At 44.3% G+C, this 15,612-nt stretch overlaps 1 protein-coding gene across 1 annotated transcript in view; it reads right to left on the minus strand.

Annotated features, from left to right (window-relative positions):
• TMEM255B (transmembrane protein 255B) overlaps positions 1–11,489 on the minus strand; it is a 97,404-nt gene extending 85,915 nt beyond the window's left edge. The window contains exons 1-2 of the mRNA XM_040422315.1: positions 11,430–11,489; positions 10,979–11,219 (exon numbers count right to left, since the gene is read on the minus strand). Coding sequence (XP_040278249.1) covers positions 10,979–11,219; positions 11,430–11,489 — 301 coding nt within the window. The remainder of the gene's footprint in view (positions 1–10,978; positions 11,220–11,429) is intronic.
• Between the last annotated feature and the right edge of the window lie 4,123 nt (positions 11,490–15,612).

A 15,612-nucleotide genomic window follows, 5' to 3' on the forward strand; every position in this document is an offset into this window, starting at 1 on the left:
CTGTGTTGTCCAGAACAAGGTGAAGGATTCAGAAGATGGGAAATGAGGAAAGTGTCCCGAAGGGTTACTGTTCTCCTGAACAGTACGTGGCGGACAGGAGAGGCAAACGTTTCATAAAAGGATTAACTAAGTTGGAGAAGAGTTATAGTGTCTGTAAAGGAGGCATCCTTTGTAGTGCCACCTGGCAAGTGTTGTTAAACGAGAAGAGGGGGAAGTTAGAAGATGATAAATTGACAGACATGGTCCGTGTGTGGTTGGACTGTAGTAAAGAATTTGAACAGACGGGGGGGGAGAACAAAATTTGGATGAGAAAAGACAGAGATATTTCTGTAAACCTGTTGTTGCATTGATACATGACTTGCCAACACCCTATAAATGGAGCCGGGAAGAAAGCAGGTGGGTGGACCTGCAAAACATGTGGTCAACAGAATCCCTCCTCCCGAAATACGTGCCTTCACTGTGGGGCTCCCCACCCACAAAACCACACCTTGGTAACTACTCCCCGGCACGTCCCATCACTTCCCGTGTTAGCTACAGCGCCATCTTGTCCCCAGGCAACGCCCATGAACGGACCTTTAATATCATTCGGTCCGGACCCCCCCCCGTCACTCCTATGTCACCCTTGCCACTACCTTGTACCCCATGGTTAACCCGGACGGTACATTCATGCTACCACACTCACCTGCCACCCTTACTCCTATAATGGTAGGGGGGCAACCTGATGAAGCAGAACAGGGGGATGCAGACGGTGCTGCAGAATCCAAATCCCCACAACAGTTATTCACCATAGTGAATTTACTGCCTGACCCTGAGACCCATCCCATGCCCTTTTTCAGGAAACTGTCTCAAGTGCACCAAACCTATGGGTGCACATGGTCGGACCTGCAAAGTATAGTGGAAAACAAGACAGGTGAATACTCCACACTGGTAATGGATCAAATCCACATCCCTGAACTTAAAGGTGCTAACTTTGACCCCCGGGATCATGAGTCTGGAGAATTCTTTATAGAACAATTACAGACAAATGGGCGAAAGCAAGATTAGCAGATCATTCCACCACATTGCAGGACAGCTACGGGGGATCAGTTGACCCCCACCTTTTTTCTTTTCACAGAAATGTTAGTTTCTGCTGTGTTAGTTTAAGATCCTCTTTCTGATAAGAAACTGTCTTGCTTCTTGGTCTTTGTGGTTTTCACTCAAATTATGTGACACCCACGGCTGCTGGATGTCTGACAATAAAATTCTGCACTGATTCATATGAACAAGGGGATTCGCTGCAAACCATTTTGCACCTCATCCCCAATACTCTCTGGACCAAAGGACCCCATGATATCGGACGCCTCAATGTCCCACCGGTCACTGTGACCCTGAAGGATCCCAAGGTTCTGCCATACAAAGCGTAATATCCGCTTTCTATCTCACAACAGGATGCTATTACCCTCCAGGTGCAGGCCCTCCTGCAGAATGGGGCAATCAAGATCACTACTTCTCCCTGTAACTCACCCCTTTACCCAGTACGGAAGAAAAGGGAGAAAGGACAGCCTCCAACGTACCGCATGGTGCAGGACCTCCGAGCTGTCAATGAGGCTACTGTTCTTGAGACACCTATTGTCCCCAATCCGCACACACTCCTTGCTGGCATTCCACCCACTGCCACAACTTTTACTGTCATTGATCTGGCCAATGCATTCTTTTCTGTTCCCTTACATGAGAAATGTCAGTTTCTTTTTGCTTTCACACATGCAGGCAAACAGTACACCTGGACTGTTATGCCTCAAGGGGCTCAAAACAGCCCTTCCTGCTTCAGCAAGGCTATGTCCTCTGTTCTGCAACCCTGGCAAGCAGATCACCCGGATGTGGAACTCCTCCAGTATGTGGATGACCTTCTCCTCTGTGCGGTCTCTCCCCAAATCTGCATGACCAAATCTGTCTCACTTCTCCAGTTTTTAGCCTCTGCTGGATGTCGAGTCTCACAAGCCAAACTACAACTGTGTCTCCCCAAAGTTGTCTTCCTAGGTCATTGCATCTCTCAAGGTCACAAGCACCTAACTGAGGCGAGGAAGAAGGCTATCTCTGACATCCAACTCCTGGACACTCCTCATCAGCTGCAAACCTTTCTGGGACTCATCTCCTACTGCAGGCCCTGGATCTCTGATGCTTCTATCCTCATGCAGCCCTTATATGACTGTATACCTCGCAATGCTGCTACTCCTTTCCAGATGACAATGGAGGCCGGAGAAGCTTTTCAGTCATTGAAGGCCGCCATTGCATCTGCCCCTGCTCTTGGCATCCCGAACTACAACCTTCCTTTCCGGCTGTAAAATCCTGCTGCACTCCTTCCTCTTCCAAGGGGGGAGTATAATGGAGATTCTGAAGATTTTATTGATCTACATGCTGAAGAGGATCTTCAGGAAGAAGAACTATGGGCCTCAACCGACTCTCTTTACAAGGAACAAGAACATGATTGCATCACAATGATGGAAGCTGAAGTAGGGACACCACCATCAGTCCAAGACACTCCTCTGACAAACCCTCATTGGATTCTCTTTGTGGACGGCTCAAGGTACGCCGATGACAAGGGGAAGTTCCATACAGGCATGGCAGTCACAAGTGAGCATGAAGTGCTGTGTGCAAGACAATTGCGCCCAGACCAGTCAGCACAAGAAGCTGAACTCATTGCCCTCACTGGCAAAAGACTCTACCGCCAATATCTACACAGATTCTAGATATGCCTTTGGAGTGGTTCATGACTTTGGACTAATATGGAAGGCCCGGGATTACATCACAGCTGCAGGAACCCCGATTAAGAATGCTGCAGCAGTAGCAGCCCTAATGGCAGCAGTACTCCTGCCCAACCAAGTGGCAGTGATCAAAGTAAAGGCCCATACTCGAGCTGACACCCCTGAGGCCAGAGGAAACGCCCTAGCTGACCAAGCGGCCAAGGAAGCAGCAGTGAAAGAGGAAAGAGTCCAGTCAGACCAGATTATGATAACACAGGAGGACCTGGAACAAGAAGAAATCACATGGGACCTACTGAAACAAATGCAGAAACAGGCCACTCCGAGGGAAAAGGAAATCTGGCTGAAAGAATCAGCCCTCGAAGAAGAATCTGGACTCTGGACACAAGGAAAGAGAGTCTGCCTACCCAGAGCTCTTTATCCCCTAATAGCCTCAGTGGCCCATGGGCCCACCCACCAATCCAAAACCATCATGAAAGAACTAATTGACAAAATATGGGTGGCCCCAGGGATAACCCCTGTCCTGGTGAGACATACCCAAGCGTGTCTCATCTGTGCAGAGTGTAACCCCGGCAGAACCGAGCCCACTCCCAGAAAATGTCTCCCGAAAGCCTTATATCCCTTTCAGAGGATACAAATCGATCATATCCAGATGCCAATGTGCCAAGGGTTTCAATATGTGCTAGTAGTGATAGACTTGTTCTCTGGGTGGCCAGAAGCCTACCCCGTCCGAAACCAGACAGCAACCACTACTGCAAAAAAACTGATGCAGGAGCTTGTCTGTAGGTTCGGAGTACCTGAGGTCATTGAGAGTGATCAGGGCCCAGCATTCACTGCTAGTCTAACCCAAGAGGTCTGGAAGATGGTAGGGTCACACCTGGCGTATCATACCCCATACAGGCCCCAAAGCAGCGGCAAAGTCGAAAGATTGAACGGGGTGTTAAAATCTAAAATGCTGAAGATGACCAGGGAGACAGGGCTTAATTGGGTTCAGTGTTTGCCTATAACCCTCTTTTCAGTTAGGCATACACCAAGGCCCCCACACAAACTAACCCCATATGAGATCTTATTTGGAACAGGGCCAAGAATGGGACAGTATTTCCCACAACAGTTACAAATGCATTATGAATCTGTTGCAAAATATGTGATAGCCTTGAGCAAGCAATTGTCTAATATACATGCACAAGTTTTCTCTTCCATTCCAGATCCTAACTCCCTGGAGGGAAGCCACACTCTCAAACCTGGAGAGTGGGTGGTGGTCAAGAAACACGTCAGAAGCACCCTCGAACCACGATACGAGGGACCTTACCAGGTGTTGCTGACCACCCCAACCTCTGTGAAACTCGAAGGGAGACTCACCTGGATCCACGCTTCACATTGTAAAAGAGTGAAGGCTGTCCCACCGTCCCAGGAACCATAAGCCATGAGGATTCACATACTGATCATGACTTTGACAGTGGGCATATCTGCAGTATTCACGCCACTGGGTGATGAATGGGACAATTCACTGATACGGCACCATCAAATTTTAGTCCAGGGGTTGAAGGAGACTGAAACTCTGAGAGATTGTTGGATCTGTACCCACAGTCCCGTGAGTTCAACCAGTATGCCTTATTTTGCAATACCCCTGGACCTTTCTGAACTGATTGACCTGTCTAATTCTACCATCTTTTTCACTAGTATACACCAAGTTAAATCCAGTACAAACAAGGACAGGGAAGTAGCCTTACCTGTTGCAGGGTGGGCAGATGCCCCATGGCTCATGATAAACAGATCAGGACCCTCGGTAGATCATAGCTCTACTCCTTGGCAAGAGGGACACTGGGCTAATGTCACATGTTTTCCTAGCTGGACACACTGTTATTGTCTCCAAGTACAAACCAAAGGTATGACATTTAGTCCACACATACACTCAGGTTGCAATGATTCAAAAAACAGACAGCCACGTGCAGTGTATTGGTGTAGATGCTGTGAACGGAAAGGATCTGCCCTGTAACAACCGTACTGTACAGGATCTCCGAACAGGTATATTAGCTAACGACACCGAAAGTCAGTCAAAAGGTATTGGGGGTTGGCTCATGGGAATTGTCCAAGTAATATTACAGGTAGCCCTAATAATATTGGTGATATATGTAGTGATTAAGCTCGTTCTTATTTGTGTGACCCGCTTTTCAAAAAGAATGAAGAAAACTGATGAACGACCTATTATGCTCCTCTACGATGAGGAAGGACAGAAGGAAACATCGTTTAACACAGCTCCCCCTCCTCACAATGATGCCTGGCTGAGATAGGGTGAGATGAATCCCAGGGTATTACCACAAGTCCGAGCAACCGGGAGCCTACCTATAAGGGGTAGGTTGTCGCCACTGCGGGTGAAGAGGATACGAATGGTATGCCCAGGGGATTCGCTAGGCGAAGGGAAAGTCTACAATCAAGTTTCCAAGGGGGGACTGTTATGGACTATTAATACAAAATGGATACTTGCTTGTTGAGGACTATGTTTAGCTAAGATGGCGGCCAGGCATTCAGCCAACACCTATAAACTAGAATCTTACTTTGTGTTTTATCATGTGTTTCTTTGTGGTTTCCGTTCAGCTCAAGCAAGCAGTTACAAAGAGGTTTCCGTTCAGCTCAAGCAAGCAGTTAGAAAGTAGAAAGAAGTAACGGTTTCTCCCACGAGCCAGGAGGGAGGGGGGAGGAATTTACTCTGAGCTGTGAAGGTTACAGAAAAAGTACAGTGTTTGTAGCCAATAGGGAAGATATACTTTATCTTTCACTCACCCCCCCTCCCACCTCTCCCTGTCGTAAAACCTATGTATTATGCTGTTTTCAGAAAATAAAGCAGAGATCCTGTTTAACCCCGTGCTGTGGGTTGTCTCAGTTTGATCTCTCCGTGCACGTACACTAATTGATTTGGATCAGTACATCAACCGAACTGGCAGCTTGGCCAGAACCAGAACAGCAGTCCATAATAAAAAATGTTTCATTACATTTTGGATTATAAGATACATATCATCTAAGATACTCAAAGCTGAACTCAATAGTAGGTCAAAATACAGAGTATTAGATGTATTCTGTGTAATTTTTTATTTTTTTACAAAAATGGGTCGATGTTTTTCTGGATATAATTTCTTTAAGTCACTCCATGTACTCTACTTCCTGTCCTGGCTCTTAGCTGCCATTATGTTATCCTAATTCTACTAATCTACTATTTTACTAACAGATAACATCTTTTGCTCACAGTAGTAGTAAAATAGCAATGTTATCTCTGTATGTACAGAGGATTTATCTTTTTGTGCTGACTGCTGCAGAAAGAGAATATATTGTATTTAACTCCTTAGTGACCACCACTATGGCAGTCACTAAGGAGCCTTTTTATGATGCTCTAGTCTAGGTTCTGCACAGGTCTCCCGTGCAGCGAAAAGCAGGAGCTCAGTTCTCTTATGACACCTAGACTCCTGCTCTAATGGCCTGTTGTTTAAATCGTTAGATGCCGAGGTCAATAGTGACCGCGGCTTTTAAGTGGTTTCAGAGGGAGGGGGCTCTATCTGTCAGCCATCGGCACTGCCGTGAATGTAATTGTGGGTTGCCAGTGACTTAAAGGGCCTGTCTGATTATCCTATATTGATGATTTATCCCCAGGATAGGTCATCAATATCAGATCAGCGGGGTGCCGTGAGAACAGGTCAACAATAAAGTATAAGAGGACAACCCCTTTAACATGACAGCTGACAGCCTAATGAAGTCTACCGGCCCTAATATCAGTGTATGCTTAATAGGCCATGCCTCTGGCATGTTGTATTGCCTGTCAGTTTCCTAATGACAGCATAATACACACCCATAACATACCAGATGATCAAATATCATGTGACTAGTATGGTATGGTATGGGTGTAATTTCCACACCAATCACTAGATATGTCATCAGTCTAAATATGTTTTTATAGTGTAGGATGGAGGTATTTGTAATGAAATGTGCAAACAAGGAGAGTGTTCATTATGGACTATACGGTCACCTTGGATTGGATCAGTAGATTTGACGGTGTCTTTAGTGGTCTGCACAGTGGTCCATCCTTCTGATGGCACATTGGACATACTCTATATATAGTGGGCCTGGCCAGATAGTGTTTGCATTTCACTCTGTTTTCTGTGTTCCCCTGATGGTGCTGCTTCGGCACTGATATATGGTGAGAGGGGAGTAGTGTGGTGTTTTTCTGTTTTAGCCAGCATGTGATTTCATATAATAGAAATTAATAGGCAGGGGTCCGGAACCTTGCTAATACAAATATTAATCGGTAGTGTGTATACACAGTATACAATCAATACATATGATAAGAAATTCAAATGGAATAGGGGTGATGTGTTTTTTTTAACCAGCATTAGTTTGTACTTGTGACAGGACCAGGGGGAAAGTGGTAGAAGGAGTCTACTTTTCACCTAGGTTCCTGTCTTATACATTCTAAATAGCAACCAGGGAGCTAAAGCAGCAAGGAAAAACTAGGTTTTCTGTGTGTAAGATTTTATAAAAAACCTGGTTAGAAGGGTCTGGCTACTTGGAGCTAGGAGAGTTGGGTTGGTTCTTGCTCCAATTAGCCACTCCAGGTATTTGTGGTAACTGTGGCTAAACACCTGAAAAGCTGGGTGTGCTATAAAAGGGCAGACCGCTCTCTAGCTGATGGCTCTGCTCCTGGGAAGCTCTGATGTGAGTAAAAAGCAACTGTGTGTTTTGTTTATGGTGATGGGTACAGCGGGCTCAGTTTCTTTTAGTTAGGAGCTTCTCATTGTATAGAGGTAGCGGCCAGACGGCCAGGTATTTCTTTTATTTTGTACTGTTTTGTTTAATACTTTTGTCTGCAGAAGCCAATAAAAATGGCTAAGGCCAGTTGCACCATACTTGCTTGGACTGGACTGTGCTTTGTGTGCCAACAGCGCCTGTCTATCCCAGGAGACGGTGATCCTGCGAGCTAATCTCGTTACACTACGATATGAATACTGTATTTTTCGCCCCATAAGATGCACTCCCCCCCCCATAAGATGCACTTTTTTTTTACATCGCTAACGTTAATACATCGCCGGCTGCGATGCTGCACAGCGCAGTGATGTATCAGCGAGGAGGGAGGAGGGGCTGGAGGCCGGAAACTCACGGCGGGGCACCGTACTCTTACACCGGGCGGAGCAGGCGCGTGACGTTAGTGAGTGACGTTAAGCCGCTGCCTGTTACCGGAGCTTGATTGTAAGGTAGTAAACAGGATAGCGCTGCTTTAAAGTTAAAGTTACTCGAGGTGAAGGATTACTGTTTAGATATGTATACTGCTGTGAGCGGCGGGGCCCGGTGTATTTAGGGACACTGTTATAGGGGGATCTGTGGATGACACATATAGCATAAGTTGCTATATAGTGTCATCCACAGATCCCCCCCCCATAACAGTGTCATCCACAGATCCCACTCCCCATAACAGTGTCATCCACAGATCCCCCTCCCTATAACAGTGTCATCCACAGATCCCCCTCCCTATAACAGTGTCATCCACAGATCCCCCTCCCCATAACAGTGCCATCCACAGATCCCCCATAACAGTGCCATCCACAGATCCCCCATAACAGTGCCATCCACAGATCCCCCATAACAGTGCCATCCACAGATCCCCCATAACAGTGCCATCCACAGATCCCCATAACAGTGCCATCCACAGATCCCCCATAACAGTACCATCCACAGATCCCCCTCCATAACAGTGTCATCCACAGATACCCCTATAACAGTGTCATCCACAGATCCCCTCCATAACAGTGTCATACACAGATCCCCCATAATAGTGCCATCCACAGACCACCATTAGTTCAAAACCCACCAAAAGCACACCTTTTGGTTAAAAATATTTTTTTCTTATTTTCCTCCTCAAAAACCTAGGTGCGTCTTATGGACAGGTGCGTCTCATAGGGCGAAAAATATGGTATTTATTTTAAGAAAGAATAATAAAGTAGTTGCTTTTAACAGCTTACTAGTGCAAGGCTGCTGCACCTATGAGGCTGTATCTTTGTTTCATTTATGAGAATCAATCACTACCCTAAACTTATATTCATATTGCTTATTTGCCAAAAAAGTCGTTCTGCAGATATCAAGTCCTCACACACAGTGGTGTAACTAGAACTGACTGGGCGCAAGAGCAATTCCTTAAACGGGCCCCTCTTCAGACCGAAAAAAATATACAGTACAGACCAAAAGTTTGGACACACCTTCTCATTCAAAGAGTTTTCTTTATTTTCATGACTATGAAAATTGTAGATTCACACTGAAGGCATCAAAACTATGAATTAACACATGTGGAATTATATACATAACAAACAAGTGTGAAACAACTGAAAATATGTCATATTCAAGGTTCTTCAAAGTAGCCACCTTTTGCTTTGATTACTGCTTTGCACACTCTTGGCATTCTCTTGATGAGCTTCAAAAGGTAGTCCCCTGAAATGTTTTTCACTTCATAGGTGTGCCCTGTCAGGTTTAATAAGTGGGATTTCTTGCCTTATAAATGGGGTTGGGACCATCAGTTGCATTGAGGAGAAGTCAGGTGTATACACAGCTGATAGTCCTACTGAATAGACTGTTAGAATTTGTATTATGGCAAGAAAAAAGCAGCTAAGTAAAGAAAAACGAGTGGCTATCATTACTTTAAGAAATGAAGGTCAGTCAGTCAGCCGAAAAATTGGGAAAACTTTGAAAGTAAGGGCTATTTGACCATGAAGGAGAGTGATGGGGTGCTGCGCCAGATGACCTGGCCTCCACAGTCACCGGACCTGAACCCAATCGAGATGGTTTGGGGTGAGCTGGACCGCAGAGTGAAGGCAAAAGGGCCAACAAGTGCTAAGCATCTCTGGGAACTCCTTCAAGACTGTTGAAAGACCATTTCAGGGGACTACCTCTTGAAGCTCATCAAGAGAATGCCAAGAGTGTGCAAAGCAGTAATCAAAGCAAAAGGTGGCTACTTTGAAGAACCTAGAATATGACATATTTTCAGTTGTTTCACACTTGTTTGTTATGTATATAATTCCACATGTGTTAATTCATAGTTTTGATGCCTTCATAGTCATGAAAATAAAGAAAACTCTTTGAATGAGAAGGTGTGTCCAAACTTTTGGTCTGTACTGTATATATTCACCTCTCTTCTATGGGCACTTCCACTCTTCGTGCAGCACTACGTCAAGGCACGCACTATACTATAGTGTGAGCAGCCAGGGCTTAGTGCAGTGCCGCTGCCCAGAGAAGAAGAACACAGAGCGGTGAGTAATACTAGGTGCTTGGATTAGAAGCACTATACTCACTGCTCCCTGGGCCCTGAAAATAAATCCATTTGTCCTCCTCATGGGCCCCTTCCTGAGTTCGGCCCCTGAGCAAATACTTCTGCTTTCACTGTAGCTACGCCCGTGCTCACAACATATATATTTGGTATCACTGTAGTCGTACAGAACAAGAAAGTAAAATTATTGTGTTGTTTATGTTAAGTGAATGTCGCAAAATTTACAACTTAAAAACGAAATGGTGTTATAGCTGTCCCCCCCCCCTCCGAAAGCGTTAATGAAAGTTAATCAATGAGTTATATATAACTTAAAATGGTGCCATTAAAAACTACAACTGGTCCCTCAAAAAAACAAGTCCTCATACGGCTAAATCAAAAGAAAAAAATAAATAAAGTTATAGCTCTTGGAATGTGATGATTATATTACTGTCAAAATGAAAAAGAAAAACAGCCCCAAATTCCCAAAAAAATTGTTTTCTATGAATATTGAGTTTAAAAAATATACCCCTTTCTGACATGTGTTCCTTTAAACAACATACTTGCAATCCTAACATCTCATTACAAACAACACTATATTGCACAACATGAGGTGTGGTAACCATTTGAGAGATTAAAATCTGTAACAAACTTTTCAGCACAGCCATGCATAGTTTAAGTATCTATTGAAATAAAAGAAAAAAAAACAATTTTATGTGGTGCATTATTTTATTCATGGATAGAGCCAAAAAATTACCTATGGCTTCTGCCCAGCTACATTGTATACATTTTTTTTTTTAACATTTACTAACCACACTAACTATGCAAATTCACAGAAAAAGAACACACTGAGGTGGAGTTGATGGAATCAAATGAAATTTTCTATGTGTAAATGTAATAATGAAATATTAGAACAAAAGAATACGTTTATTGTGGGAAATGTACGATTGAAAGAAAGCTCTAGTACCCTGTTGGCGCCCTCTAGTCCGGATACAAGATGAAATAGAGTTACATACATCTTCTGTATGGTATCCTGCAGCACATTTGCCCATAGATGTTTCAGCTGGGCTTGTAGATCCTGCACCCCCATAGGTTGCCATAGCTGGTGTCCCAGCTGCTCCCATAAATGATGGAATGGAGATAAATCTGGCATCCAGGCAGGCAAGGAAGTGTTGGAATCTGGCAGACACATTGCTGGGAAACTCTTGCTGTGTGTGGGCAAGAATTATCCTGCTAAAAAATCCCAGTTGTAAGCTGTGCCATGAGAGGCAACACATGTGGCCACAGGATGTCCTGCACATATTGATGAGCTGTTAGTGTCTCTTGTATCACTACTAGGAGTGATGTCTCGCCAGATCAATAAGCGGCAGTTAGGGCAGTGTGTCGTCCCAAAGCAAAGTCAAGATTGAAGTGCTCACCATGAGGCCTCCATACTCAAACCCAACTCTCGTTGGATCCCAAACAGGACCTGGATTCATCTCTTAAGGTGATGTGGTTCCAATCCACAGCAGTACAGGTTTCTTGTTCACAAAACCACTGCAAACGAAGATGATGGTGGCTGGCTATCAATTTCAGGACACATAATGGGTACCATGATACCAAATTGTTCTTTGCTAAGCTTCTAGAGAAGGTCCTGGCCAAGACGGCCATATGTAATGAAGTTGCCCATGTGTGTCTGGATGGTGGACAAAGAAACTGGGAGCAGCTCATGCTTGTTGTCGGATCACGCTGGTGGTCTGTCAGGGGTGTCTGGATACTGTTTGCAGTGTATTCGTGCCTTCATGTATCCAATTCTCTCAATACCTCCTAACAGATATATGTCAGAATAGCCTAGATGGTGGACAGTTCATTTAAACAACCATCCTGCTTCTCTCAGTCCAATTATGTTCCCACTCCCGAAGTCCGTCTACTGGAAAAATGTCTTTGAATATGTAAAGACATGTCTAGCAGTCAACAATGTCTTACCTGGAGGTACACTACCAAAAAGTATTCTCTGAGAGCATTTTTAGGGCTAGGGGAAGACCCTTTTATGCCCTTCTTGTGTCAAGACCCAGTAAGGCAGATTTATCATAGCACAGCAGCATTCACCAGGCTGTGATAACCAGGCGGGCCCCCTTTTCAGGAAAGTGGAGAGGCCAGAGGAGAAACTGCATGTGCACAAAAAAGTTTGTGCACATGCTTTTGAGAAAGTCAAAAACGTGCAGTTTGTGACTTTTTCACACCACAAAAGTGGCAAACCTTAACCCTAAGTTCACACTTGCGCGTTTTACAGCGCGTTCGAACGCGCTGTAAAACGTATAACCGATGCAAACCAATGCTTCCTTATGGGACTGGTTCACATTTTCACGTTTTACAGCGCGTTCGAACGCGATGAAAAACGCCCGACGCATAAACAAGTTCTTGAGCTTCTTTGGGGCGTTTTGTCGCGCGTTTGCGGCCATAGGACACTGCTGTCAATCACACAAACGCGCGTAATACGCGCGTTGACTATGGACAAAAACGCGCGACAAAAACGCGCGTTAAACGCGCATATCAAATACGCTCAAGTCTGAACCCAGTGTTATGATAAATCTGCTCCAATGTCTAATCACATCTGACCACATCTGTAATCATTTACATATCTACCTGAGAAATAACTACATGCCAAGGTTTGCAGCAATCTGACATTTCAATCTGGGTGGATTATTTATTTTGTTAAGCAGTGTATCGAGCAGAAATTGGCCACATGGGAACAGATTTAGTCTACGGCTACATGGCGACATGTGTCACTCGACATTCATGTCGCGCAACATTTTTTGTAACAATAGTCAATGGTGTCGCACTGCACCAACTTGGGTGTTGAAGTTGCAGCATGACGCATGTCACAGTGCAACACCATTGACTATTATTATAGAAAATGTTGCGACAAGGAGTTTTGGTTTTATGTAAGTAAAGCTTAATCATTGTATACTAAAATACTCTGGTGCTAATTTACTTTGTGTTTCATTCCCCATTTTTTATTATATCTGTTGGCTTGTCAGTGAACAAGAAAAGTGTACCCCCAGCAGCTAAAAAAAAGATTACACATATTATTTTTCACAGCTGAGTTTTTTACAGTTGTATCCAGCCTAGGCAATCAATAGTGTGGTAAACATTATGTAGGTCCACATTAGGCCCCTTAATACCACCAGAACATTTGCCATGTTCTATCCATCTTATAACACTACCCTTATGTATGATTTTATAAGCCTTCTATAAAAATTTACAGCAAGACAGCTTGAGTCTCAGATTTTTTCAAATTCACAAAAAATGCTGCATGTTTGCTATTAGTATTTTTTTACTTAGATTTTTTCCTGGGATTTTTAGTGCATCTTGTTAGAAAACACAGCATGCACCTGATGTGACTTCAGCTAAATTATGTGGGTTCTCACCTTACCAATCCCCTGCAGCTGCTGTTCAGCCACTGCTCTGTTTCCTGCTCCTCTTCTCAAGAGCCAGGAAACAGCTTGGACTGGCTACTTTACCAATCACTAGCTGAGACAGGTCAAGAGTGTCAGGCCAAGAAGTTTCCAAAGCATTGAGCCCAAGAAGAGCCAGAGTGTAGACCAAAGCAGTGGGTGAATAACAGAAGTGGTGGATTGGTAACGTGAATATTCCCCATTTGTTACTTTTGCCTTCTCCAACCTAATTTTTATTTAAAATTATTGCACGGGGATAGCCCTTTAACACACAGCAGTGTGCAGTCCTGATGTCAAGGGACTTTATGTGATGCCAAACAGTGCTGTATGTATTAAGCTATTTTTCTCCAGAAAAAAAACTGCTAAGGAATAATATCTTGATAATATGACCGCAGACCAAGCATGCTTAAAGTTTTTTATGTTGATTTCATACAGAATCCAAAAACCTCCATATGAAATCAGAGGCATACAGACAGGGCTGGTGCAAGGATTTTTGCCACCCCCTCATGTCACTCACTCACTGACAGACACACACACACTGACAGACACACATACACTCATTCAGACACTCACTCACTGACAGACACTCACTGGCAGACAAACACACACATATACACTCACACAGACACTCACCGACAAACATACACACACACGCTGACAAAGACACAGACACTTACTGACCGACAGACATCCACACTCACTGAAATACACACACTCACTCACTGACATACACACACAGACACTCAATGACAGACACACATATATTTACTGACAGACAGACATACACTCACTCACTGATAGACATACACTCACTCACTGACAGACACACACGGGCAGAACGCACTGCGTGTCAAACACTTAAACACTCACCTCCCTGGGGTCCAGTGTGGTGCAGCTCCTCAGTCCTCCAGCGCACCGTTTAGTATGCCGAGGCCGGAATGATGTCATATTGCGGCATCACAGAGGGCGCACGAAGGAGGAGTGGGGAGCTGCTAGAACAGCCTCCCTTGCCGCCCGCCTCCTCTCCTCCGGTAATTTACTGGCAGAGCAGGCACCTGCCATAAGGGTAAGCAGATGCCTTCTCTGCCATATTTAAGAAGGACCTCCACCTCCTGGGCCCCCTGTAACGGCGCTGGGGGCGGCTCAAGAGCCGCTCGCCCAGGGCTGCAGCCCCAGACAGGGGGAGCCCACCAGGGTGCCCCAAGCAGGCCGACGCCCTAGGCGAACACCTAGTTCGCCTAATGGTGGCACCGGCCCTGCATACAGAGTTACGGTAAGGCCCAGATATATTGACTTCAATAGAAGTTAGATTCAATATTTACTCATGGACATCAATGGCTCAGTTTGTGGGAAAAATACCCTTTTCCTATTCTCATATAACCCCTTAAGATGTAATAAATTGAGCAAGTTGTAAACTTAAATTCCAAACGGTATTAGTAAAAGTCTGAAAAAAAAATCACTACTTTCATTAACATGTAATGGTCAAACTCAGTCATGAAAGTGGACGACACGCCATAATATGCTTAAAAGGATTGTGTCATTTCAGCAAATAGCATTTATCATGTAGAGAAAGTTAATACAAGGCACTTACTAATGTATTGTTATTGTCCATATTGCTTCCTTTGCTGGCTGGATTCATTTTTCTATATACACTGCTCGTTTCCATGGTTATGACCACCTCACAATCCATCAGCGTGGCTGTCCTTGCATACTATAAAAAAGCACCAGCCTATGTGATCTCCCACGGTTCGGGTCACTAGAGAGGCCGGCATTTTTTTCCTATAGTGTGCAAGCATGGCCACTGCTGCTGGATTGCAGGGTGGTCATAACCATGGAAATAAGCAGTGTATAATGTGATGGAAAAATGAATCCAGCCAGAAAAAGAAGCAATATGGATAACAACAATACATTAGTAAGTACCTTGTATTAACTTCCTCTACATAATAAATGCCACTTGCTGAAGTTAGACAACCCCTTAAAAGGGGTTGTCCCATGAAAAATACTCTACAGTTTTCAAACCAGCACCTGGATCTGATTACTTACTTTTGTAATTGCATGTAATTAAAAAAATTTGAGTTATAATAGAGTTATTTAATAAGAGGTATCTGAATAGCACCACCTGCTCTTTGTTTATTTTTTTTCTTTGTATCTTTGTCCCGCTCAC

The sequence above is a fragment of the Bufo bufo genome, chromosome 3, assembly GCF_905171765.1.
Source record: "Bufo bufo chromosome 3, aBufBuf1.1, whole genome shotgun sequence".
Taxonomy (NCBI): Eukaryota; Metazoa; Chordata; class Amphibia; order Anura; family Bufonidae; genus Bufo; species Bufo bufo.